The 24,988-nt window shown below is 35.9% G+C and overlaps 3 protein-coding genes across 20 annotated transcripts; all 3 read right to left on the reverse strand.

Moving 5' to 3' along the window:
• Positions 1 to 16: 16 nt before the first annotated feature.
• Positions 17 to 5,814, reverse strand: LOC104444760. Of its 18 annotated transcripts, none has more exons than XM_039314803.1 (7): positions 5,285 to 5,814; positions 4,619 to 5,088; positions 3,569 to 3,632; positions 3,391 to 3,457; positions 2,254 to 2,401; positions 639 to 674; positions 17 to 533 (listed from the first exon to the last, which is right to left on the reverse strand). In XM_039314803.1, exons 2-7 carry the CDS (start codon positions 4,713 to 4,715, stop codon positions 472 to 474), a joined length of 474 nt encoding a protein of 157 aa, XP_039170737.1. In that variant the 5' UTR covers positions 4,716 to 5,088; positions 5,285 to 5,814; the 3' UTR covers positions 17 to 471. The 18 variants fall into 18 exon arrangements, 5 of the variants coding, with proteins under 5 accessions (XP_039170737.1, XP_039170739.1, XP_039170738.1 ...); XM_039314805.1 differs by having other exon boundaries at positions 2,254 to 2,353; positions 4,619 to 5,138; XM_039314804.1 differs by having other exon boundaries at positions 17 to 518; positions 4,619 to 5,138.
• A 28-nt stretch (positions 5,815 to 5,842) lies between these two features.
• LOC120294592 (disease resistance protein RPV1-like) lies at positions 5,843 to 9,983 on the reverse strand. Its single transcript, XM_039314809.1, has 4 exons — positions 9,581 to 9,983; positions 9,214 to 9,492; positions 6,394 to 7,241; positions 5,843 to 6,063 (listed from the first exon to the last, which is right to left on the reverse strand). The coding sequence occupies exons 1-3, from the start codon at positions 9,701 to 9,703 to the stop codon at positions 6,507 to 6,509; spliced, it is 1,137 nt and encodes a 378-aa protein (XP_039170743.1). The 5' UTR covers positions 9,704 to 9,983; the 3' UTR covers positions 5,843 to 6,063; positions 6,394 to 6,506.
• LOC120294340 (disease resistance protein RPV1-like) lies at positions 9,816 to 11,793 on the reverse strand. Its single transcript, XM_039314392.1, has 3 exons — positions 11,237 to 11,793; positions 9,949 to 10,694; positions 9,816 to 9,826 (listed from the first exon to the last, which is right to left on the reverse strand). The coding sequence occupies exons 1-3, from the start codon at positions 11,533 to 11,535 to the stop codon at positions 9,816 to 9,818; spliced, it is 1,056 nt and encodes a 351-aa protein (XP_039170326.1). The 5' UTR covers positions 11,536 to 11,793.
• Between the last annotated feature and the right edge of the window lie 13,195 nt (positions 11,794 to 24,988).

Raw genomic sequence — 24,988 nt, forward strand, 5'->3', positions numbered from 1 at the left:
AAATTAAGGCCCGGCAACAATTCTTTCTAGCTATTTGAGAGAATTTGTTAAAAAGTACAAACAGAAAGAGGCTTCCTGTATTCTTTTTAATCAACATGGAAGAGGATGAGCAAGAGGAAGACCACAGTATTTGAGTTTAAAAGAGAACTTATTCCGAGGAAGGGTCTTTCAGGAAGATGTTGCTAGCAGACACAATGGTCAACTTCATTGATTGAAAAGGTAAACCTTGGTTCAAAAAGTAGAATTGCTCTATTATGCTCATAGAAGCCTATTAAAAAGTGTAATTAACTGTGGGTCCATTGAAAAAGAACTATCATTTTCCTTAAGTTATCTCATATAAATAGGTGATACCAACATCATTTTAACATTCTTACAGACAATTCAACCGGTTAAAATGGTCGATCGCCGTTCATACCATCAGGTTTTCCTCGTTCATAAAAATCTCACAGAGGAGAACTGCTTCTGATGCCATTATACCTCCACAACATTTGAAACCCTTTGATCCAGAATTCCCATTACTGCAAGAGACAAGACTAAAGTTGGAAACATTCATAAATTAGGCAGATACTTGAAAGGGGGAATGTAGATGAAATTTCTGTGGAAACCAGACAATATTTCCAATGATTCTGCATTTTTACCTAGCTCATCAGCTTGAAACCAGAGACAGGTTCCATCTGCAAAACATTTCCAAATTTCATGCTCGATATAATTTAATAGACTAATTGACAAAGCACTTTGCAAAAGAAGGTACTATCTGAACAAAAACAAATTTACCAATAAGGGATTGTGTCTAACTTAGGAGGTATACATTTCGGTCCTAAGAATATCAAATTTACCAAATGCCCACTCCAGGAAATAGCTTTTCACGCAAGCAAATTATCTGTGAAGTGTGCCATATGATTCAATTGACAGTAACTAGACTCTACTAAGTGGTGTTGACCTTGGCAAAATTCCTGCATCAGATTTAAGATAGGTGCGTGTTTGGGGTAACTATGGCTTAAATTTTTTTACTTTAACGATGCCTTAGCATTGTTCTATAATTTATCGTCAACATAAAACCTAATGTCCTTGAAGAACAAACAACACTTTTTAAACAGGGTGATACATCAAGGCTCTTAATATGGATGAGCAACTTCTGTTCAGAGAGATCTTGGCACCAGTGATTTGATTGAGAGAAGATTTGTGGATGACTTGTTTACTAGTATTGGCTAGGATGTGTTTCAATCAACTATAAATTCCAAACATTGCATATGACCCACGCTCACCGTTATAATAACAGTCTCATTCTATCATGAAACTATGCAACAATTAGGGCTAGTTTTTTAGCTCCAGAGGGAGGAACTTGAGCTAGACAGTCCTTTAACTGCAAGATGAGTTCTCTTGCTTGATGTAGTATTCAGAAAGGCAATGAGCTAGTTCATGTTTCCCAGAATACTTTTGACTCAAAATCAGATTACTAAGAGCAGCATAAATACAAATTTCAAGCTCCAAAAGTCAAGAGTTTTCATGGTGTGCTTTTTCCCTAAATTTTTTATCAAATGCATCCTTAGTAAAAATCCCTTGCTTCTTCCCCCTATACTTGAGCTTGTTCTTTTAATTTTAATCCTTAAACAGAAAAACAATGTCCACAATCTATATTGGCTATTTTGTGTACTGCTCAATCACAATGAATGAGATCCTGTTTTGCTACGTTTTAACTTTTACGTCAACAAGGTCTTGAGGGAAAAATTGATAACTTCTGAACAAGCTTCTAACATGTAATGTTAGATCATGGCAGCATCAGACAGGTGACGAATCATACTGGAAACACAAACCGTACATCACAACGTCACAATCTAGCAGACACATGCTCTTATGTATGCAAGAAGAGCAACTGCAACTAGTAAACAAGAAAAGAGATTTCTTTATCAAGTACATTGCCCTTGGCATATCAGAAAGCATAATTTCCTCACACTTGAAATATTGTATTTCCTTGAAGATACTATATTTCTCAATTTAAACATGATATCAGTTAAGATATCAAAAAATCTCACTGCACTGAAAAAAGTAGCAATTCCCAGAACTGTAAATTTTAGGGAAAATAAAAAGAATATAGAAATGTCAAACAAGTCACAAACAATTTAAGAAAAAAGAAATAAAGTAGGGAAAGAAACAATTAATATAAACTTGACTTCTTGATGCTTTCAGAAACTCTGCTTTCTTCCATTTAGACTAGGAAAAGGTTAGAAAAGATGGAAAATCAGTTCCACAAACCTCCATTTATTTTCATTATGCATGGTTCAAATGTCACGTAAAGGGAGCATATTGAAAACTTCTTTGCAACTTCTGCAGCCAATAATCCAGTCCTTTGCCACTGTTCAAGAAGAACATCAAGAGCTTCAATCTCTGCATGTCTTGTTGCCTATGAAAGCACAAGTAGAAAAACAACACAAGCATATCAAACTTAGGAGCTCTGCCAGAGAGACATTTGCCCTCAGTGTAGTTTCAACATAAATTCTGAAAATTCATTTCATGAGAAATGTCTTCTGCTTCAAGCTAACTGATTGAGAGTATATATGAGATAGATCAAGGCATATGCTACAAGAATTAAATAAGTTTTGCTCACTTGAAGCTGTTGAAAATCTCACATGGAAAAAGAGGCTTCTATTGGATTAGCCACCTCCAACTTTTCTAACAGTATTTTCATATATACCCCTGTAGCAAGGCACCTTTGTTTTTATTATGCTCCAGAAGACACTAGAAGGGCCAAATATTCTTTGCATCAACTATTCTTACCGTCCACAAAGTCATTTATAGTACTGTACTGTCCACATAACTATCAATGATTACAGCAATAAACTATTACAGAGAGATGATCTCTACCAGAAACAAGGCTTAAATATGTGTAAATATGGTCATTGTATGAAGAAATCTCCAAAGGAGCAGGTTCTTACATCTTAAAAGGCAATACAATGCTCACAGTGCATTCTTATACCAAATATGTATACCAATAGTCTAGCTAACATGAAAACAGTGTTAGGAACTTCACAAAAGTGGATAAAGACCATATTATTGATCCAGACAGAGAACCATGGCAAATGAAAAATGTGAAATATTAGGCATAATAAGGCAAGATTATAGTCACCGTTAGCAGTATATTTTATGAAAGAATAATGGGAAGATAACCCTTTACAGCCTAATAATGCAAAAAAAAAAAAGAATCCTCTCATTAACAGATTTTGTCCAATATATTGTTTTACTATCTATTAAAGAAATACATAAGAGAGAAACATAAAATGATCAACAATAAACTACGAGTGGATAATTTGAGGGTATCAATCCACAGCAATAACAAAGTGCTGCTGGGCCAAAATTTTAAAAAAGGGGATGGGGAGGCAATGATGAACATACATTTCGTGTCTCAATAGTCAGGTTTCTTCTAGCTGCGATAACATTCCCATCCTCAACAATCACACAGCTGCTCAATCAAAGTATATACAAATAAAGCACAATCTGAAATCATTCACCAATTAAGCCTGAAATACCAATCATTTTGATTAGCAAATAACATAACATATCTGAAATGCACTTGTTTACCAAAAACCAGTTTCTTACCCAGCTGGAACTACAAGGCTGTCCAAAGCAAGTTTCGCCTTAAATAAGAAAAGCAAATAGGTCTTGTTACTTGTTTGGAGAAAACAATATGAGGATAAGAATCAGAAATTATCGCATGAATGCATGCATGCATACAGGCAATTCAAGAGAAAATCAGCATCAAGTTGCCAGCAGTAGATATATTTCATTATCAATATGCAGCTACAATGCATGTCTCATGGTTATATGATAAATCTTGCAAGTCCTCTATGATATTCTGGTCACAAACTTCCAGAAATGATTGTCACCGCACACTCAACCTCTAATTCATATGCAAATCCCACCTTCTGTTAGACTGATATAGCTCTAACGACACTAAAGGGAAAACAGCAACTAATTTGAGAAACTACAAGTTGCTCATTCCAGTGTTATCATCGGTACCTGAGAGCTTATGTTTCATTATTAGGTTTTAAAAAGTTCAAGAAGCTTCCAGGAGTTTTAACTTCAAGGTCATATTCCTCCATAAAAGCTGTGGTAGATAATGATAAAAAGGGAACCCCAAACTGTTGCAAATGCCTCACAAATCAGAACTCACAATCAGCTCCTTGTGCTTTTGTCTCTATTTTACGGAATAACTAATGTAAACTTTGTGTTTCTCATGATTTTTGCTTTTTCATACCTAGAGAACATAGGGCCAAAGAAAATAAGCACCTGACCGATTCGATGAGCACAACCAATGTTCATATTACCCTCAAGCTCCAAATAAATTTGGCTTCAATTCTCCCTAGTTGCCAAAGTCAACAAATGGTAAGATGGCTGTGATTGTCAATCGACCTTTTCCGGTGGCTCGACATCTCACTTCTTATTCCTCTATGGCTATGCCCCTTCAAGCACCTCAAAAAATTAGCAAAGACTCCTATCTCGGTGATCGAGTTTCTCGCAATTCAGCACATTTTTATGATATGTACATACTATACATCTACATTTCCTAGACACCTCAAAAGCTCTCTCTCTCTCTCTCTCTAGAAAGAAAGAATCGTCATACCTTCTAGGGATTGTCCTGATTTTGCAGCGTGCAACGTCGCTACCATTGAATTCACTACCAAGCATCGACAAACTAAACTTCCGATGAGAACACTCATTCAGCGTCTCTTGAACAAATTCAACGACACATTCTTCAAGTTCCCGTGCAACTCCAGCACCAAACGAATCAAATTCAAAATCCTGCTCAAGTATTGCATCGACTCGATACAATCTGGATGTGCCAGGTGTTACCCGATCTATATAGCAAGCTGCACGAAGCCAGGAACCTCAGGAGAGAATCGTTCCCCTGAAGAAGCTACGCCACCGGTTCCCATGGCGTCGGTCGGCAGCGGCGGTAGTCCGTCGCCTCCGCTCGTTGGCCTCCGTCGCCCGTCGGTTCGCTAGGGACTTCTTCTGTGGGCCGCCTCCGCTTGCCAAGCGGCGATCTTGCATTTGTCAGAGATCGCAGGTGTCCGACGGAAGATGGTGGAGCTAGAAGTTTGGGTAGGGCGGAGAAAAGAGGATTTAGCCAAAAGGAAGAACTACAAACAAAGAAAAGAGATAAAAAAGAGAAGGCAGAATTACAGAATTTTATTTATAAGTTTTTTTTTTTTCGTGGAGAAAGGAAAACGAGAAGGAACAAGAAGAAAGAAGGCATTGTAATGAAGATCAGCGGGACTTCACTCACCTTACGAATTACATCCTTAGCCCGTCTCCATATTGTTGCGACCAAAGCTTGTACTTTTTGTTCCCCAGGCTGCGCGGGTCTCCAGGAAGAAAGTATCCAGGAAGAAAATGCTCACGATGTCTCATGTTTATGACTTTATCATGCTCGTAAGAACTCGGTGGACAATCTAGATCAAATTCGATCATTCTGTTTTCAAGCATATGTGAACTCTCTTGCAAGTTTTTTAGTTGATCCATTTCGATTGGGTTGTCTCCATGCACATGTGAACTCTCGACTTCTGGATCCGTTGAGTCATGACCAACCTCGTAGAGGAAAGCTGGATCAATTAACTTATTGTATCGGAGCGTAGCTTTTAAATCGTCCTCTAATTGCTTGCATATTATTTGAAATCCCCACTTTTTCATGCCCTGAACCACACTCTCTAATTTAAGGTCGACTTGTGCATAACTCCCATCAATTTGATCAAAATAGAATGCTCCCCCTAAGTTAAATGGTGCAAAATAGTTTATGAGGATGTCGCCTGGATCCGATCTGAACTTCCTTGTTCTGTAGCCAGGGTAGTATTTTCCATTAATATATTGGTCCAAGTAAAATTTGCACTCATTGCCTTCATTGTTACGTACGCCACAAAAAATAAATCCAAGAAACTTGTCATATAAGTCCTTTGAAGCCATGAAAGATACAGAACCATTTTCAACCATTTTCAACCACTTTGGCATCTCTCCTTTAGGGAGAACAAAAGCAGTGCAAAGGAGATCAAAAGTAGTGCAAGGAAATCCCTGTTACAAAAATAGACCATTAGAAAGCACCACGGAAGAATTCAATTTGAGTTTAGTAAGTAATCCAAGTGAATAAAGAGTTCCGTAAATGAGGAGGGATCCATTGGTCCCAGCTTGCGTTAAGATAGAAGTCTCATGTGATAAAAATCATTCCCATAAAAACTATGCTAGCCACCTTCACTATGTAAATATTAGTGTAGGATCACTTTATATTCGTTTGGTTTTCTCAAACCTCTGATTTTGCATTTTCAGCTATTGCAATATAAAAGCACATATTGTTTTGAACATATTCTCCACACCGATATGTGTGCGCACGAGAGAGAATCTGACCTTGGCAATTGAAGTAGTGTCAACCACGGTCAATCCTTGATGGACCCACTGATCAATTGAAGTTAAATGTTCATATGTTTGTAGAGATTCGCACCCATTCGCGAGTAGTAAATTTAAAAATGGCGGAAGCTTGGGAATCTCTTGTAATCGATGGCAATAACTAATTGACAATTCAAACAAACGATCACGCTTACTGATGGATATAGGGAGACTAGTAATATTGTTCCCGACAGAATTAAATTTTCCAAGAAGGGAAAACAAGAAAGATCCTCAAGAAACTCTACTTCAAACAGATTACAATTGAGAAGGTCTAAGACTTTTAAATTTGAAAGTCCAACCTTCATGCACGGATTAGCTGAATCCGTGAGGTTTGGAAACACGATTGGGCCAAAAGCAGATTTGAAGCATTGAAGTTTTTGTAACTTGTAAATATTAGATGGAATGCTTACTGAGTTTTTGCAAATATCTAAGAGCATTCTCTCTAGAGAGACAAGATTTTCTATTGATGTGGGAAGTTCTTTAATAGCAGTATGTAGTATGGAAAGTTTTTTCAGGCATCCAAGTTCATGTGGGATATCGGGAAATCTTTCAAATTTTGAGCAAACAGAAAAGTTGAGATCTTGAAGATTTTTTGACTTGAGCACATTTGGAAAAACACGAAGTTCAGGGCACCATTCAAAATGCAAGACTTGGAGATTGTCATGATTTGCAATTGACTCATGGGCTTCTACCAAGTTTTTGCAATTCCAGAGTTTCAATGTTTTGAGATTTGGAGCACATGAGAGGTTGGGCGTAATAATGAGCGACTCGCAGTCACTCAATTTAACGTACGTCAATTGTTTGAAGTCCTGCAAAAACAACAAAACCAACTACCATAAACATTTTGAAAGGGAAAGAAGGGTATTTGTATAATGCCATTGCCACTTTTAATGATTTTCATTCTTAGGCCACAATTCTCTTCATGATGAAGGAAGCAAGGAGCATCGTTAGATCAGGCAACTTGAAACCTACTATATAGGGTTCTAAGTAAATTTCTTTAACCTATTAATAACTTTTCATTCAAAGTTACCATATATTTAGTAGAAATTACTAAACCCTTTGAAGCTTTACTGGCAAATACAAATTTTTATGTATATATAGTAAAGCTTACATGAGATTGAGTCATATGGCATGCTCACAAGTGAGTTCTACCTAGCAATTTAGTTTTTATGATCACATTAGTGAATAAGAGACAACTCTTATCATTTTATTTTTAGATATTATTTTAAAGAGTTATATAATATATAATACACAATTTTAAAAGATTTCAAATAAATCATTCTAGACAATCATCAAAACAGTTAGATATAACATGATACTCCATACTTGACCAATAAAAGATATATCATGATTCCTAGAAAATTAAACATCGGCTTTACAAACAAAGAAATACTATATGTCAAACAAAAAATAATTCTAGCAAATAATAAAATCATACCACATGATGTTTTGATACATTAAATATGATATAATTTTTTCATATATACTTTGGATACTTACGTTTGGTATCTAAGAATTGTGTGTTAACAAATATGGAAAAATAAATAAATTAAGGGCTAGTTAGTTTAAATTTCTAAATTACTCTGATATGATTAAAGACACTTACTTTATAGTTGATGGAGATAATTTATATCACCTCATAATTGGTGAGAACAAATATTTAATTATTAAGGATTGCCAAAAGTTTTTGAATGAATTAGTTATAATTTATAACACCTTATAATTGGTGACAATTCCTGGTGGCAATGCCCTTACGAGATCACTTGTATGGAATCAGTTGTACATGCATTACTAGCAAGATGTCTAATTAAAATTTAATTACGTGTGCTTAGAAATGCTGCTTCTTCAGAACTGATTTGAGTAATTAATGATGCCTTTTTACAGCACGGTGCTAGACAAATCCCACCCTTTACGACATATATTGGATAAGCCTCCACTACGTGGCCTTTCAGGTTATTTGAACAAGACATATTGTGATTGATGTATCTGACCAACCACATCTAAATCAAATGCTTGACAATTCCACGAAGTATTCCTTCGGTGTTTTCACTTTTATATATATGTCAACGGGTTGGTTTGTCAAGTTTTTGTTTCCTTTTATTTGATCATTATACAATTTTTTTTTTAATATAAAAGAGTTTATATGTAAACTAGTGACATGGTTAGAATTAGGTGAAACAGCTTATACTAGCATTTTTGCATTTTGAATTTCTTCCCTGGGTAGATTTGATTTTGAAATAGAGGTACATCGATAGTTAGAGATATTGGGTTTAGAAATATTTGAGCTTCATCTACATACACACACACACACACACACATTTATATAATGTAATAAAAACCTTCTACTTGTGAAGGATTTGAACCTCATTTTTATTGCTTCCATCCATGATCCTCAATTGCTTATTTTACAAATATAATACCCATGGACAAACACATGAAATTAGTTGTTTTATTTTATCTCTCACATATTTCAATATATTAAAATTTGAATTTACTCATGATGCACTGACCTTCTAAAAAAAAATAGAGAATTCCTTTTGTATTTTGTATTTTATTATCAAAATGTTTCCATTGGAGATTTCTAATAAAGTTGTTTCACTTAATTGTTGCACGTTATTCCTAACGCAAATAGTTAACGTCATTCTGAAAGAAAATAAAGAAGTGGTTTCCAAAACAGAGGAACGCCATTTCCTTATGAATGCTAGAACAGAAAACACGCATATGGCCATACCAATGAAGTAGGATAATAAAAAGTTTATGTAGATAAATGCTCATGCTCACCTTTAATTGTTTTACAATTTTTGTGATACTGCCTTTCCTCATATAAAGATTGACTAATTTCTTTGGACCGGATGAAAATTTTGGATTCCAGGGATCACATCCAGTGCAATCCATCCATCTTAGCGCATTCGGAAGACATATAGGGCCGTGGAAAGAATTACGCACATTGGATAGGATGAGCAATCTCAACTTTCTCATTTTCGTAAAGGCATTAGGATGGATACTTAGCTCTTTCAGTTTGGGTGGCTCCAACACAATGGCTTTTACAACACAATCTCCCTGTATATACAAAAATATTTAAGTTATGCATATCAAGTAATTGGAGTCAAAGATAAGGAGCAAATTTGATCATATATGCAAGTCTCACCATGTCGCTTGACAGAACATTGGCAACATCATCATATCGCCATAATCTGCTGTGTCTCCAGGGATCATCGCGACATCCCTGTCTCACAATATCCTTACCCATCGATTGAATCAGGTCATGCATTTGTAGTTGTCCATCGCTCTCATTTTTTTTTATCAAGGACCTCTCAATGAGAATTTTTAATCCTATTTCTGCCTCAAGATCGCAACTATTGAGGACTTTCTTTACATACTCACTATTCCTCCTCTTAAAGAAGCATGCAATGTCGAGAAAAATCTCTTTTTCATTTTCCTCTAGTCCATCATAGCTTATTTTGAGCACATCATTGATTTTATTGTTAGGAAATTTAGAAAGTTTCTTTAATGTACTCTCCCATTCATCTTCATTTCTACCACATAAGAAGGAACCAATCACCTCAAGTGCTAAAGGAAGGCCTCTAGCATGATTCAGAACACTATCCACCAAATCTCTCCTAATTTCCAATTTTTGGTGTGTCGGAAAAGCACAATTGCTAAGCAGCTCACAAGCTTCTTTGTAATCCAGTGCTCTAACTTTGTATACACAATCTTGATCTATCCCATGAGAAGTTAGCAAATGTTTATCTCTTGTAGTAACAATGATCCTACTTCCACTACCAAACCACTTGCCTTCTCCTGCCAAAGCATTTAATTGGCGTTGGTCATCCACATCATCAAGGATGAGGAGAACTTTTTTGTGATGAAGCCTATGTTGTATTAGATTAATACCGGTATTGACACAGGACACTTTTAATCCTTGTTGCAGTGATAAAATCTCGAATAGTAATTTTTCTTGCAATGGAACTAAATCCTTGGAATCTTTTGAAGCTTCACGAATATTTTCCAAAAGACAGGAACCCTCAAATTGTCTAAAAATAGTATTGTAAAGAGCTCTTACTAAAGTTGACTTCCCTATGCCTCCCTGTCCCCATAATCCCACCATGACAACATCATCATCATATCCAAGCTTTAACATCAATTTCAATTCAACCACTCGGGAATTAATCCCAACTGGATGCTTAGCAACATGCACAGGTTGTCGGGCTAGGTGAGTGGAGGTTTTGTTCACAATACTTTGTATAAGCTGTGATTCATCTCTGACAAAAACGAAAAAGAAGTTGTAACATTATTTTAACAATTTGATTAAGCAAATCATGGGCAATCACCAACCAAATGACAAAATGGTGCGTCAAATTTTCACAAAATCATAGAAAAACCAAAATGTACGCCCACGCAATCGAATTAGAATTCCAGGAGCTCCACACCAATCAGTTCAAGCTTCAACTTTTAGTCATCCAAGTGCTTCGTGTTCTTTTAATTTATGCACGATAATTTACTTATTTTATATTTTTTGACTGCAATGGGGTTTATTTAAACAGTTGATCAAGCTTTTCAACACTCTGAACCATGCTCAAAATTTTGAAACTATTAAAGACCCCGAACCACAGTGTCATTACCTTAGAAATGGGGTAAGAGTAATAACGCCACTTAACATCTTATCCATGGGTCGATCAAGTTTTTTAACATTTAATACTTACAGTCAAGTGTGTGTCGAATCATATATTTATATTTTTATAGTCTTTATACTCATTTGTAAACATAAGTTTCTTACACAAAATATAAATTCCATTCAACTTACTCATCATTGAAATGCCACCCAGATAAGCTACCGGCATCAAAAAGAGCTTTCTTCCATTTTCTCACTTCCTCCGAATCCTTCCCGAATTTGGACTCATGTTTAGCCAGAGCTCTCCCATAGCTCTCTCTCCCCCCTCTCACTTCTTTTGGGTCCACTTTGTAAAACACCGGTAGAACAATGAGGTCACTTTGCTCCTTGCACTCCATAATCTTCAACACCTCTTCCAAGCACCATTTTGAGGAAGCATAATCCTCTGAAAAAACTATGATTGCGATGTGCGATTGCTCAATGGCCTTCATGAGTACCGGCAATATTTGGTCACCCTTCGTTAGTGCCTCACTATCCTCGAAAGTGTTTATTCCATTCTAGACTAACGCTTTGTACAGATGACTAACGAAGTTCTTACGCACATCCGTGCCTCTGAAACTCAAGAAGACGTCGTGAATCCTTTTGCGTTTCATTGAGGAAGCCATTGTATGATGGAGTTCAACAATGAGCAACAACTACTAGCTTAAGATTTGGTAAGAGTGTTTTGAGGTACTTCATTCACCACTTGATCTTCTTGTTGATTTATTCTCATAGCAAACGACAAAGATGCACGACTTTTTTTAGTACTTTGGCAAATGATGTGGTTGAGGATGGACCGAGACATTTAAAGGTGTGAACACATGGACTTTTTTTTTTTTTTTCATAAAGGATTGCGTGCCACTGCATTATTCAAATTATCTTATTGACTCAAGCTTCCCTGTGGCCGACAAAATCATTGCAGATTGAGAAACAACTTGAGAAACAACTCTAGGGGATGGATTCTATATGATAATCTAAGGTCATAGTTTCACATATCTATTACTAATAGTAGAACCATGAAAACATACTTTGGTGGTCTTAGGCTTAATAATTAGATGAAATTTCATCCCCAAAGTGGCTTCTTCTTTACTAACCAATAAGTTAACAGACTTCTTTTTTCCTTGCCACAATCCAATAATCACAACATTCTTCACTAAATGTCCAAATAATCCATTTTCGAAGTTTTATACCTCCAACCTTGCATTGGTGCATAAATTTTTGCTTGGAGACTCGTCATTTATTTTGTGAGCAAGGTGGATCACAACGCCATGAACTGTGGAAGTTTGGATCAAAGACCATCAAGATGAGGATTAGATGAGTCGAGACCGGCCAAGAGAGAGGACTATTACGGTAAAAGACACTCATAGATGGACCCTCGGTTGATGGCCAAAAACACAGAGCAAACCATATGATCTGGAATTTCAAAAGATTGATTCGGTCAAGTGAGCTGGCCAGGGATGAGATAAGAGGAGGGACACAGGAAGCGGGTCATTTGGCGACTGATTAAGGAAAATCTGTCCGTGAGCTTTGGAGACAGAATGAGAAAAGGATTCGGTGGTTATTTTTTTTTTTTTTTGAAAAAAAGAGATAGATGAGAGAGCTGGGGCCCTTTGAAAAAGTAGAACCTATCGTGAGCTTCAAGTGCGGGATGGCTTTCGGTGATGCAGAAAGAGAGAATTGAGCGTGAGTTGGAAAGTGATGGAAAACCGGAATCGGACAAGATTCGAAAGCGGTGAGTGGAAGAAAAAGCTGGAGAGTCAAAAAGGTGTAGGATTCGGTGATCTTGAGGAGGAACAAGAAGCCAGCGACGCACGCAAGGGGACTACAATTCACGCGCTCTGCTCTCTGCTCGTCATGGTAAAGCCTGCTGATTCCTTCCCTTTCCTGTTCATTCTTTCATTTGATCAGAACCAAATTCCATGTTTGCCACTCTTGTGATTTATTTGCCGAGTCCCGAAGCCATGCATGTGTGAATGCTAAGGGGTTCGTGTGAAATAGTAGGGGTTCGGAATTTCCATGCTCGTTTTTTTAGATTCCACGATTCATTTTACTCTATTTTGACCTAAAATTCGCTATTTGTTAAATCTTTTAATAATAAAAATATCACTGCACCATTCGCAATTATCGGAATAATATTAAAAAATCAAAACATAGAAATGACATATCGAAACTTAAAATCACACAAAGTTCTTGTTATGGTATAAAAAATTTACCGTCATATCTAATTTCTCAAAAATCATTTCAACATCTTCCTTATGCATTATAGTATTCGTGCTATTTGTTGAAGGATTTGTCTTTAATATATTAGTGTCTGTGAGGGATTTGCAGTCTTAAAAAAGGAAGCAGTATGTATTCCCATAGTGCACATGATCAAGCAATCAAAGCTGGTGTACAAGATTTGTGAAAATTTTAGGCTTCAGTCATATTTAAAATATATGATATAATAAAAATTTCTGTATTGGTTAACAAAATCTCATTAAAGTTGTCTCTGTATGTGGTGTATAAATAGTTTATATTTGCTTTATCACATAACTCAAATCTTTTGGAGATTAAAATTCCACATAATAAAAGTACTATGGACTGATATAGAAATTGGTATAGCTAAATTGTTAAGCATACATAACGTCTTATGTTGAATTATGTGAATAAAAATATTGACAATTCATAGTTTTTACTCCGATTTATATTTAAATTCTCCATACTCAATCATATAAATGTAATGGGCAAGAAGATAAATCAGACTTGCACAAAGTGATCTGTGTTGATATTTTATAAATGGATGTGTCGTTTCAACCAATTTATGAACTTAGTGAGCCAGCAATAGCTCATCCACAATTGTTTGTTTTTTCATGAGAAAATGCTAGATGCTTTTAAAGCATCATGTCATCAACCACCTACTCCAATAATTCAGTCTGTTTCCACATGCTTTTCCCCACTGCAATTATTCGGTCTGTTTCCGCATGCATTTCTCCACTGCAATTATTCTCTCCAATCTACTTCGCTCCAAGTCCTTGGTGCTTTTCATGACCAAAGTCCAAACTTGGAGGCTGTTACTTGCATCTAATAAGTAAGAACTTATTAAATGAAAAGTATATATATGGTTAACTAAAACTGAATCTGAAAAGTTGAAGAGATTCTTATGAAGTCCACTATTTATAATGGTTCAAATTCAATTTAGTTTATACACTAAGTTCACTCAATAATTTTTTTAGATAGATCACCGTGCCACTACTTCTTAACTGTCCTTTTGACAATTCAATGGAAATAATACCACTTATCTAATCTTGATGTGCTAAATCTCCTCTATCGAAAAGATGGATATTGCATAAGGCCACCTTATTTAATGCGTACGATCCAATCATCCTTTGTAAATTGAATTCATTAAATGAATTTGTGAAATGAGAGGGAACATCATAATGTTGCAAGTGGACAAGATTTTTAGCCCTATTCCTAATCCCTCAATCACAGTAGATGATCTTGTCGGCAAATAATAAGTTCTAATTCTCATGATCCAGTTTTAGGTGTAAGAGGACTTTGCTCAGCAAAGCACCACAAAAATTAAACTTAACTATGGAATAAATTCTCATTATAAATTCTCAACCTCAAATTTCTTGTCGTCAAATCCAAGTCAAGTTCGAACATTTTGAGCGCATTATCGTCCCGCTATGCACTGAGCAAAGATTTATTCACCATGAGACAAGGCATCTTCTTTTTCTCTTAGCACCAAAAGAAAACAAGAGTGATGACTTTTAAGTCAAGTCTATGAAATTTTTTCCAAAATGGACCACGAGACGGCATCTTCTTTTTCTCTTAGCACCAAAAGAAAACAAGAGCAACAACTTTTAAGTCAAGTTTATGAAATTTTTTCCAAAGTGGACCATGAGACAAGGCAACAAGGCATCTTCTTTTTCTCTTAGCACCAAAAGAAAACAAGAGCAACAACTTTAAGTCAAGTTTATGAAATTTTTTCCAAAGTGGACCATGAGACAAGGCAACAAGGCATCTTCTTTTTCTCTTAGCACCAAAGGAAAACAAGAGCAACAACTTTTAAGTCAAGTTTATGAAATTTTTTCCAAAGTGGACCATGAGACAAGGCAACAAGGCATCTTCTTTTTCTCTTAGCACCAAAAGAAAACAAGAGCAACAACTTTTAAGTCAAGTATATGAATTTTTTTCCAAAGTGGACCATGAGACAAGGCAACAAGGCATCTTCTTTTTCTCTTAGCACCAAAAGCAAACACGAGCGACGACTTTTAAGTCAAGCCTATGAAAATTTTCCAAAGTGGACCATGAGACAAGGCATCTTCCTTTTCTCTTAGCACCAAAAGAAAACAAGAGTGACAACTTTTAAGTCAAGCCTATAAAATTTTTCAAAAGTGGAGAGAAAAAGTTACCGGCTTTACTAGTTAGAGGTACAACGACGTTGTGGAATAGTCATGAAGAATGTGGATGCCTAGAAGACAATTGGGATGTCACCTTATCACATGGGCTACTTCTAACTTGTTTCTTCCTTATATGTAGCAGTACACCATCCACTGATTTTAATACACCATCATGTTTAACATGAAATTTCTCATTTTTCACTATAAAATGCCCTAAACCAATTATTTGATGGTTAATATCACAAAGGAAGAACTATAGCTGTAGTCTATCCAATATCGATGTACTTATTAGCTCTCACCCTTCACCTTGCATTGAAGTCCCCTAACATTGCTCGAATCTCCTCTCACACGTTCTCTATTTCATTCATCTAGATAATGGTATTACTTGGGTGCAACACTTACCCTCTCTAGCTAAAAGAATCACATGCAAACTTCAAGATAAGGTTGTTTATAATCACCGGTTCCAATTGATTGACATTACCATGAGTAAAACTTATCCTCTATTGTGAAAAGAATCACGTGAGAACTTCGGGACATGCTCCTCTACAATCATTGGTCTCTCCCCCCTCCCAAAACCATATATGGAAGCCATCTTATAGATTCTCTTGGCAAAAGAATTGTGTGCGAGCCTCGGGACAAGTCCTCTACAATCAAGGTCTCTGCCCCTTCCAAAACCACATTTGGAAATCATTGTATAAATCAAGTAATCTTGTATCTTAATTATCACGAAGAAATGAGAACAAAGAAAAAGAGATCGTGGGTTTATAAAATATTTTACAAAGTCAACCTATCTAGAATTGATGTCATAATACCTCTTTCTTAAGTTAGTGGTGTAACTATAAGGTCACTTGTATAAATCTTTTTTAACATCGATGATGTATGCTATAATATCAAAAAAAAAAAAAAATCTAAAAAAGCATTTTGTCGTTGAATCCAAGTCGAGTTCAAATGTTTTGAGCATATTGTCAGTCCTAATGCCCACTTAACAGGGCTTCCTCCACCATGAGACACGACATCTTCCTTGTCTCTTAGCATCATGAAGAAAGAAGAGTAACAACTTTTAAGTCAATCCTATAAAAATTTTCCAAAGTGGAAGGAAAAAGTTGCCAACTTTACTAGTTAGTGGAATGATGTTTTGAGATAGTCATGAAGATTGTGAATAACCAGGAAATGACTGGAAGACAACACTTCCAACTTTGTCATGATGAAAAGGTTAGGCTAACAATAGTAAGGAAAAGCATTAACCACAAGCCAGATCTGTAAAGTTATACACTCAAAAGTTCATTGCCATGGACTCATGGTGGCCTTCAATTACTTTTGCATTCTTTAGTGTTTGCCTCGTGCGAGGGTTAAACTTTTCTCAATGGATACAAGTACTCCGCTCTGTGCAATTATTGTTGAAGGCAACTCATTTTTTACCAATGTTTGACCACGCAATCTATTCTTGGACAGCACTTGCTCCAATAGAAAATTTCTTGGTTTCAAATGCATGAAAGCCTTGAGTGCTGAAAAAGAAAATTCATCGAAATTATGATCAGTTGGTGTAATTGGGTTGTGCTTTGCCAGAACAACAACACCCAATTTTCCCACATCAAACGGCTGGATCACAAATATCATGACATTTAACCGCAGCTGTCCGATCTTGAGGGTGTCGAGATAATTGTGATTTCCCATATTAAGTGATGAATTCAGGTATATTTAGTACAACTAATGCCTTGAGAATTAGGTTGGTCAGAATTTTAACGAGAAAGATATTGTGACTTTTCACCATGACCATTCTTTTTGCGGAAATCCATAATCCTGACTTTTTTTTCCAAATATCGGACATAAATTCAGGTCATGAGCTTTCCGTGAACATGAATAACGGGTGAATTGGCCGGAAGAGAAATGGGGGGTCAAAGTTCGGACAAAATATAAAAATAAAATATGTGATTTTTCAAAAAAAAAGGGGGGGGAATTTGTTCCAGGTGGTGGCACCCCTAACAAGCAAATGCGCATGACGTTTGTAGCACCAGGCCCACGCCCCACTGAGGGCCCTGTACAATATCCCTATGACAGTGTACAGTGGCCTAATGGCCTTCAGTAAGGCCCGAGGTCCATACGCATCATTTCCTTGCTTACTTCCGATTTTTCCGTTTAAATACGGGGTCAAATGCTTATTTTTTAAGGTAAATTATGTTAATAAGACTCCTTATGTATTTTGAAGATACACACACATATATATGTATATGTATGTATGTATGTATGTATGTATGTATGTATTGTGTGTTTGTGCACGTGGACGAATTATCCTCTACATCTATAAGTTTATATGTATATAACGTTAACACCATGATGTTTGTGCATATACATCATTTCCCTTGCTTACTTCTGATTTTTCCGTTTAAATACGGGGTCAAATGCTTATTTTTTCAAGGAAAATTATGTTAATAAGACTCGTTATGTATTTTGAAAATACACACACACACACACACACACACACACACACATATGTAAGTGTATGTATGTATGTATGTATGTATGTATGTATGTATGTATGTATGTATTGTGTGTTTGTGCACGTGGACGAATTATCCTCTGCATCTATAAGGTTATATGCATATAATGCTAACACCATGATGTTTGTGCTATTGAAGAATTTTCTTATTCCGCATGTAGAGAAAAAGATACTGAGTGGAAATTGTTAGATTTGAAAGAACCTTTAGATTTGGGTGAACAAGCAAGGGACATGGGATCATCAAGGTGTTTAGACGGGGCAAATAAATGGAGAACAACTTCAATAATATGAATTCATCAATATACTTGGAAGGACCAAAGTGTAGAAGGTGAATAGATTTAGATTAGGCGAAATCACCGAGTTTTGATGTTTCACGTTTAAAGGAAGATTACATTATGGATGGAGTGGACAATAGTCCAAGTACCTGAAAATGAAGACCTAGTTCTAAATAGATTTAATTCAAATTCCAATTATTTCAGGCCTTGGAATCCACATAGAGATGTTGTGAAAAAGTCAGATGGGGTTATATATTTTTTACTAAGTAGAAGGAGGATCACATAACTTCATAGAGATAGTTTGATCTGTTTTGGGCAAGATTTATTAATTAGCCCTATAAATGTTCTGAGTTAAGTAGAACCCTCCTAGAAGGCTAGAAAGCATGACTAAGGCCATTTGTGCCCTACGCAAGGGTAGGCACATCCAAGGCTTTGGTTAGTTATGAGAGGGCCGCTAACTTGTCTTTGGCGAAGGGGCCATTGGCCCCTATAACTATGCATAGAGTTTTCATTCAATGTCTTATTGACTCCATTTTTTCGTCCATATAAAGCTCAAGACTCAGATTGGATTTCCGAAAATGAACCCAAATAGTTGCTTGTAGTGGAAAGTCAAGATATTCTTGTTGTTCAAAATCCACTGGATGGGATTCTTGGGGCTTAAGAAAACTTGTGACTCAATTTTAAGATGAAGTTAATCAATTAGGTCAAATCACAATATTCTTGACACCTTATGATTGGGCAACTATGGTTAAAAGTTGCGATATCTTGAGCATCGGCCATTCAACTTCAGCAAATTGGATATTATTGGAAAATTGTTAACGAGTACGATCTAATTATACACTTGGGTTGAATTTATAACTAATTCTCAGTCAAATTTTGTCAAACCTTTTGCTAAACAATTAGGTGTCTACCAGCATTTTGAAAATAATGGAAAAATATTTGAAAACTAGGTTTTGATAAAACAGACTCCATATCTCGATCATTTGCAAGATGCATTGAATAGTATTGCCTATGGGCACTCATCCATGTTAAGTCGTGAAACTTATCGTAAATCGGACACCTGAATATTAATTTGTTCTGGTATCATCTATCCTAAATGTAGGACCAATGCATGTCAATTTTCTTTTATTTAAGCCATGAATAATACGTACACATTTGCACCCATCACGAATTAACTAGTTGCGCGTCATGCATTGTATTTTTCTTTCATAATTAGATGAGTTCCACTAGAAAAAATTGACTGACAAATTTTATCAGTTTCCATTCAATCTTAAACATATTTCATGTTTAGGTCACGGTGGAGGGCGATTCAGTTTTTGATCAATTCCCGAGTTCAATCTTCAAACCCCCACGAACAGGTTGACGAAACAGAAATCTAATTCCACCACCATTAACAACTACCCCCTCAAAAAAACTAACACCTAAACTATTGAGGTGTGGTTCATACTCCCTATCAATAAGAAATAGCATACTCTGTGTAAAATCTGTGCCCTGAGCAGCGAATATTTACTACTCATACCTCAGAAGTTCAGACAGTGAGCAGGAAAATGCTGTAAGTCACAGTGGTTTTGTGAGTGCGGGACACCCTGGAAATGCGTATACTTGCGGCAAGACGACACTTAAGTCGCCATAACTTTAAAATGGTACACTTAAGTGCCATCATCGGAGTAAAAATGGGACACTTAAGTGCCACTCCGGCGAAAATCCGGCCAAATGGTTGACGTGGCGACTTTCCGGCGTAGCTCGGCCCCAAACGGCGTCGTTTTGCACGCCGACGTGGCGGAGAAAATGCAAAAAACGACGCCGTTTTGCGTCTACGTGTAAATAATAGTATATAAATTAATTAAATTAGATTTAAAATATTCAAAAATTTAAAAAAAATAAGAAAAATTTAAAAAATTTTAAAATTAAGAAAAATTTTAAAAATTAAGAAAAATTTTAAAAATTAAGAAAAATTTTAAAAATTAAGAAAATTTAAAAATTTAAAAAATTAAGAAAAATTTTAAAAATGTTAAAATTTTTAAAATTTTAAAAAATAAGAAAAATTAAAAAAATTAAGAAAATTTTAAAAATTTTAAAAATTTTAAAAATTTTAAAAATTTTAAAAATTTAAAATTTTAAAAAATTTAAAAAAAAAAATTTAAAAAAATTTAAAAATTTTAAAAAATTAAGAAAATTTTAAAAAATTTTAAAAAATTAAGAAAATTTAATTTTTTTAAATTAAGAAAATTTTAATTTTTTTTAATTTAAGAAAATTTTAAAATTTTTAAAAATTAAGAAAATTTTTAAAAAAAATTAAAATTATAAAAAATTATAAAAAGTGGGGAGTGGGAGGCCGAATGGGGCGGCTCCCTTGCCGCCACCGCGGCTCCCTCACCGCCGCCACCTCCGCCGCCGCCGCCTCCCCTTTTTTTTAATTTTTTAAATTTTTTAAATTTTCTTATTATTATTTTTAAATTTTTAAAATTTTTTAAAATTAAAAATTTTTAAATTTTATTATTTTCTTAAATTTTTAAATTTTTTTTAAATTTTTTTTAAAATTTTTAAAATTAAAATTTTTTTTAAAATTTTTTAAAATTTTTAAAATTAAAATTTTAAAATTTTCTTATTTTTAAAATTTTTTAATTTTTAAAATTAAAATTTTTAAAATTTTCTTTTTTAAAAAAATTTTTAAAATTTTCTTATTTTTAAATTTTTTAATTTTTTTAAATTAAAATTTTTAAAATTTTCTTTTTTAAAAAAGTTTTAAAATTTTTTAAAATTAAAAATTTTAATTTTTTTTTTTTTTTAATTTTTATGCTGATTTGAGCTCCCGAGCCACGTAGGAAAAAAAAAATAATAAAATATTGCCACGTAGGATTTCCGGCAAGGGTCGCGGAAGTGGCACTTAAGTGTCCCGAAAAAAAGTGGCACTTAAGTGCATCAAGCTTTGAAGTTATGGCACTTAAGTGTCCCGCGTGCAAGTTATGGCACTTGTGGTGTACTTCCGCCGTGGTTTTGTCTACATAAGCATTTACATTACGGTGAAACTGCAAGGGGCTATAGACTTCCAGCAATGGGCTTATGACAATTCTGAATATAGATTTACATATAAGCTTGTTTCATAGGAAACTACACAACGCAGTTTCCGATGTCAAATGCGCCAGAATACCCAGAGACATATTCAAGAGTAAACATAATAATTTAAAATAAAGAAATTTTCACTTTGCCCAACCTACAAAAATCATAGAAGATGCTCTAGAATGAACACGATAAAGCAAATCAACACATATCACAAAGAGGGCATTCCTAAATCAAACTGACCCACTGTGATGGAGGATGGACACGAAACGAATGTGACAATGAAATTATCAAATGCAATTATCACGAACCACAAATGCCATAATTCTCCAGAAACTTCCATCTGTAAGTATTCCAGCTAGCCGTTTTTCGGAAGTACAAAAATAGTTTCTAAGAGCAAAACTGTTCCGGGCCAGATAATCGAGGCTAATATGAGATACTAAAACACTGAAGCTTGATAAAGGCGAAAGACATTGCCTACAGCCTTCTTCCTCTTCTACCGCCCATTCACACTCCAACCAACCATTCATTTTAACAGTTTTGCTCAAACAAGAAAGACCCATCAATCAATTTTAAAGAACTTTACCTCCTGTTCATGATGTTGTTCAGAAAGCACATACTGCTCACTCGCTTAGATAGCTGCTTCAGCTTAACTTTTAACCTGAACCCAAAGAATTTCATAGACAACTAAATGCATCGACAAGCAATTTCCTTTATACAAGAATCTAAAAATTCAAGCGCACAGAAACACAATCGCCGAATCAAATCGCCACAATGAAGCCTAGCCTACCACTAAAAAACAGGCTCGCTGCTCGTGTGTTCCAGAAAGCAAAGACACTGCACATGCAATTTTATCATAAGTAATCAATGCAAACCCAGAATTGCCAATGATTCAAAGACCACACAAAGACTATCTTTGTCTCCAATATCAACTGATAAGTACACAAGAGTGAACATGTCTAAGTAAAACCTTGCTGAACAGCTAAATCTATCTCCATTTAATGCTTCAGCTTTTATCTATAAACAGAGCCTATACCATCTATGAGGCCTCGTTCATTTACAAAGAAGTCCCATGCGAAACACAACATATATTTTTCACATGATATTAAACTGAACTAAAAATCGGGTAAAGAACATGTCTCCAGCAAACAAGTAGAATAAATTTTGGGCAGCAGGGTATGAAACAATAACTAAACTGGCTAAAGAAATTTTAAAAGAAAGAAACCCAGAAAGAGAAATAGATTTTGAAGAAACAGAAGCAACCCAGCTAGAGAACTCAAAGTCATGCCAACAAATTAGCCCCAATCCAACATCAAAATTGAACCATAAAAAAACACATTCGACCCAATACAATCGCTGAATCAAATCGCCCCGCAACGAAAAGCAACAGACAATCATCAACAATCGCCCGAGCGGAAAGCGGCGACTTTGCGAATCGCAAAATTCCCGATCTCCACGGCCAATGTTGAGCGCCATCGAGCAGAAATTCGGGACGGCATTTGACGAGCGACGAGAGGGGGGAAGGCGCGTGGATCTAGAGGGGGGGCTCCTCACCAGTCGGGACTTGGAAACGAGGCGAGAAACGAGCGCCATGATCACCGAGCGAACCCGGTCCCAAGCTGTCGACGATGGTCGGCCGCACGCGGCGGCAAGGGTTTCGACGTCGGCGAGGTGGAGCGCGGGGTGGCGACGACGACGGCGAGGCGGAGGCACGTCGATCGGAGGGCGGCAGCGGACTCACCGAAGGCGCACTGTTCGGGAAGAAGGCGGAGCCAACGAGGTATGTGCTTCAAGTTCAGCCTTCAGTGCTTGAGTTGTGTTCCGACTGTTCGTGTTTGTGTTTTTGGGTTTTGGCGTGTTTGGACTTCAGAAAACTTGTTTCGGGTTGAACAATGTTCGAACCCTAACCCAACCCGAAACACATTTTGTTTGCTTGTTTTATATTTGTTACTGAACACGACCCGAACACGAAACACGTTAATACATGCTTTGTGTTCGGTCGTGCTCGGGTCGGCAATCTGGGTCTTTTTGACACCCCCTACTTATAGGCGCAAAGCCCCTGTGACGCCAATGGACCTTTATAATTTGGATCCATATTGAGCTTAGATCTATGAATAATTACTATATATAATCTCTTTCTCATATAATTGAAAATTGTAACAAAGAGGTGAGATGTGTTAATTATAATGGAATCATATGCTGGATGTAACCTTAGTTTAAAAATAAATTAGGATAAACCTTGTATCTATATTTCTCTTTCTTACCTTTACTCTCCATTTTGTAGTGTTTGTGCACCTAGTCTTAAGATAAACTAGCTTTTGATATCGGGCATTCTGTTGACATATTTTATATGATAACTTGTGCCGGCATGTGAACAATTGTAAAACCATTTGACTCGAGATAGTGATCAATATGAAAGTATAAGTTACTCTTTGTGTTAAACTCAGAAAATTTTTGTTGCATGCTATTCTGATTTCTATTTCAATTTGTCTACCATCTTTTGACATGCTGAGTTCTATTGTTCCTTTTTAAATTACGGTCGGATGCATACAAACAGGATAGTATCATGTCAAACTGCATATCCAACAACTCATGGCACAACGAATTTCTCTGTAAATGGCGATATGGAATTTTGTGAATTCCATGTCACTGTTCATATTCCAGCTATATTTTGAGAACTTGATTGTGACTACTTAATTTTTTTATTAATCTATCAATTCCGAAAAGGTTTCCAACGAGAGGGTCGGAGTGCATTTTCAAAATGCAGGGGCTTTCCGGGTAACTTTGATAAAATTCCCGCGGGGCCGGGGGGAGGGGGAGGCGGGGTTTGTCCAAGTAATCTACCCTAGAATCAATATCGCTATAGGAAAATAGGTGTTGATTAAGAATTTTTTTACTAGAAGTTCCTAATAGTTCCTAAAACATTGGCATTTGAAGAAATGTTATTAATTTGTGGCAGCAGAGTTTATGGATCTATACATAAACTTTTTATCCCCACCCGGGGGTTGATTGCAATTTCAAGAAATTGGGGGGCTAGGGTTAAGCTCACCCATGTCGGGAATACAGTTCCTGCTTCTCTCTCTCTCTCTCTCTCTCTCTCTCTCTCTCTCTCTCTCTCTCTCTCTCTCTCTCTCTCTTCTCCATTTAGTTTTTGCATTAGAGAGTAAAGTTCCTAAACTTGTTATTAACACAGCAATGGGATTTTTATATTTCTTGAAAAAAAAAATTGCATCCTAATTTACCGCATATAGAGGAACAACAGAGTCAAGGATGGGCCCATGGCCCAGCTTATAAAAACACTATACACTTTCTACAGCGTGGTACTAGCCCATGCAGTTACATCTTGACATTATATCTCTAGTCTTTTTGTACAATAAAGCAAACCCAATTATTTTCCACGTGGCGTTATATCCCTAATCACTTTGTACAATAAAGTCGTCATTTAAGGACATTAGCGATTTAGGTCACTTGACAATTCAAGGTGACATTATTTTAAGAATAAATTAGACTACTTGACTCATCAGAGATAGGTGTGCTTAAAATATGTGTAGTCCATGGTTACAGATTGCCCTAAATTGATGAATAGGGGTTCAATTGGTTCCTAAATGAAACTGGAGCCTTAAATTCAGATGCAACCCAACTTGCAAGTCACGAGTCAAGGTCGAAGAAGGAACATGGAAGACATATCGGT

The sequence above is a fragment of the Eucalyptus grandis genome, chromosome 6 (genome assembly GCF_016545825.1).
Source record: "Eucalyptus grandis isolate ANBG69807.140 chromosome 6, ASM1654582v1, whole genome shotgun sequence".
Taxonomy (NCBI): domain Eukaryota; kingdom Viridiplantae; phylum Streptophyta; class Magnoliopsida; order Myrtales; family Myrtaceae; genus Eucalyptus; species Eucalyptus grandis.

Bases quoted from the DNA above. Each gene is read 5' to 3' on its own strand.
- LOC104444760 (XM_039314803.1), bottom strand. From the start codon at position 4,715: ATGAGTGTTCTCATCGGAAGTTTAGTTTGTCGATGCTTGGTAGTGAAT. The intron at 3,633-4,618 runs GTATGACGATTC...TTCTTATTTAAG, and splicing joins ATCAGGACAATCCCTAGAAG to GCGAAACTTGCTTTGGACAG. The intron at 675-2,253 runs GTTTGTGGAACT...AATGTTTTGCAG, and splicing joins CATAATGAAAATAAATGGAG to ATGGAACCTGTCTCTGGTTT.
- LOC120294592 (XM_039314809.1), bottom strand. From the start codon at position 9,703: ATGCATGACCTGATTCAATCGATGGGTAAGGATATTGTGAGACAGGGA. The intron at 9,493-9,580 runs GTGAGACTTGCA...TTGTATATACAG, and splicing joins ATGTTCTGTCAAGCGACATG to GGAGATTGTGTTGTAAAAGC. The intron at 7,242-9,213 runs GTGAGCATGAGC...TTGTTTTTGCAG, and splicing joins AAATTGTAAAACAATTAAAG to GACTTCAAACAATTGACGTA.
- LOC120294340 (XM_039314392.1), bottom strand. From the start codon at position 11,535: ATGAAGGCCATTGAGCAATCGCACATCGCAATCATAGTTTTTTCAGAG. The intron at 10,695-11,236 runs GTAAGTTGAATG...CGTTTTTGTCAG, and splicing joins GGGTGGCATTTCAATGATGA to AGATGAATCACAGCTTATAC.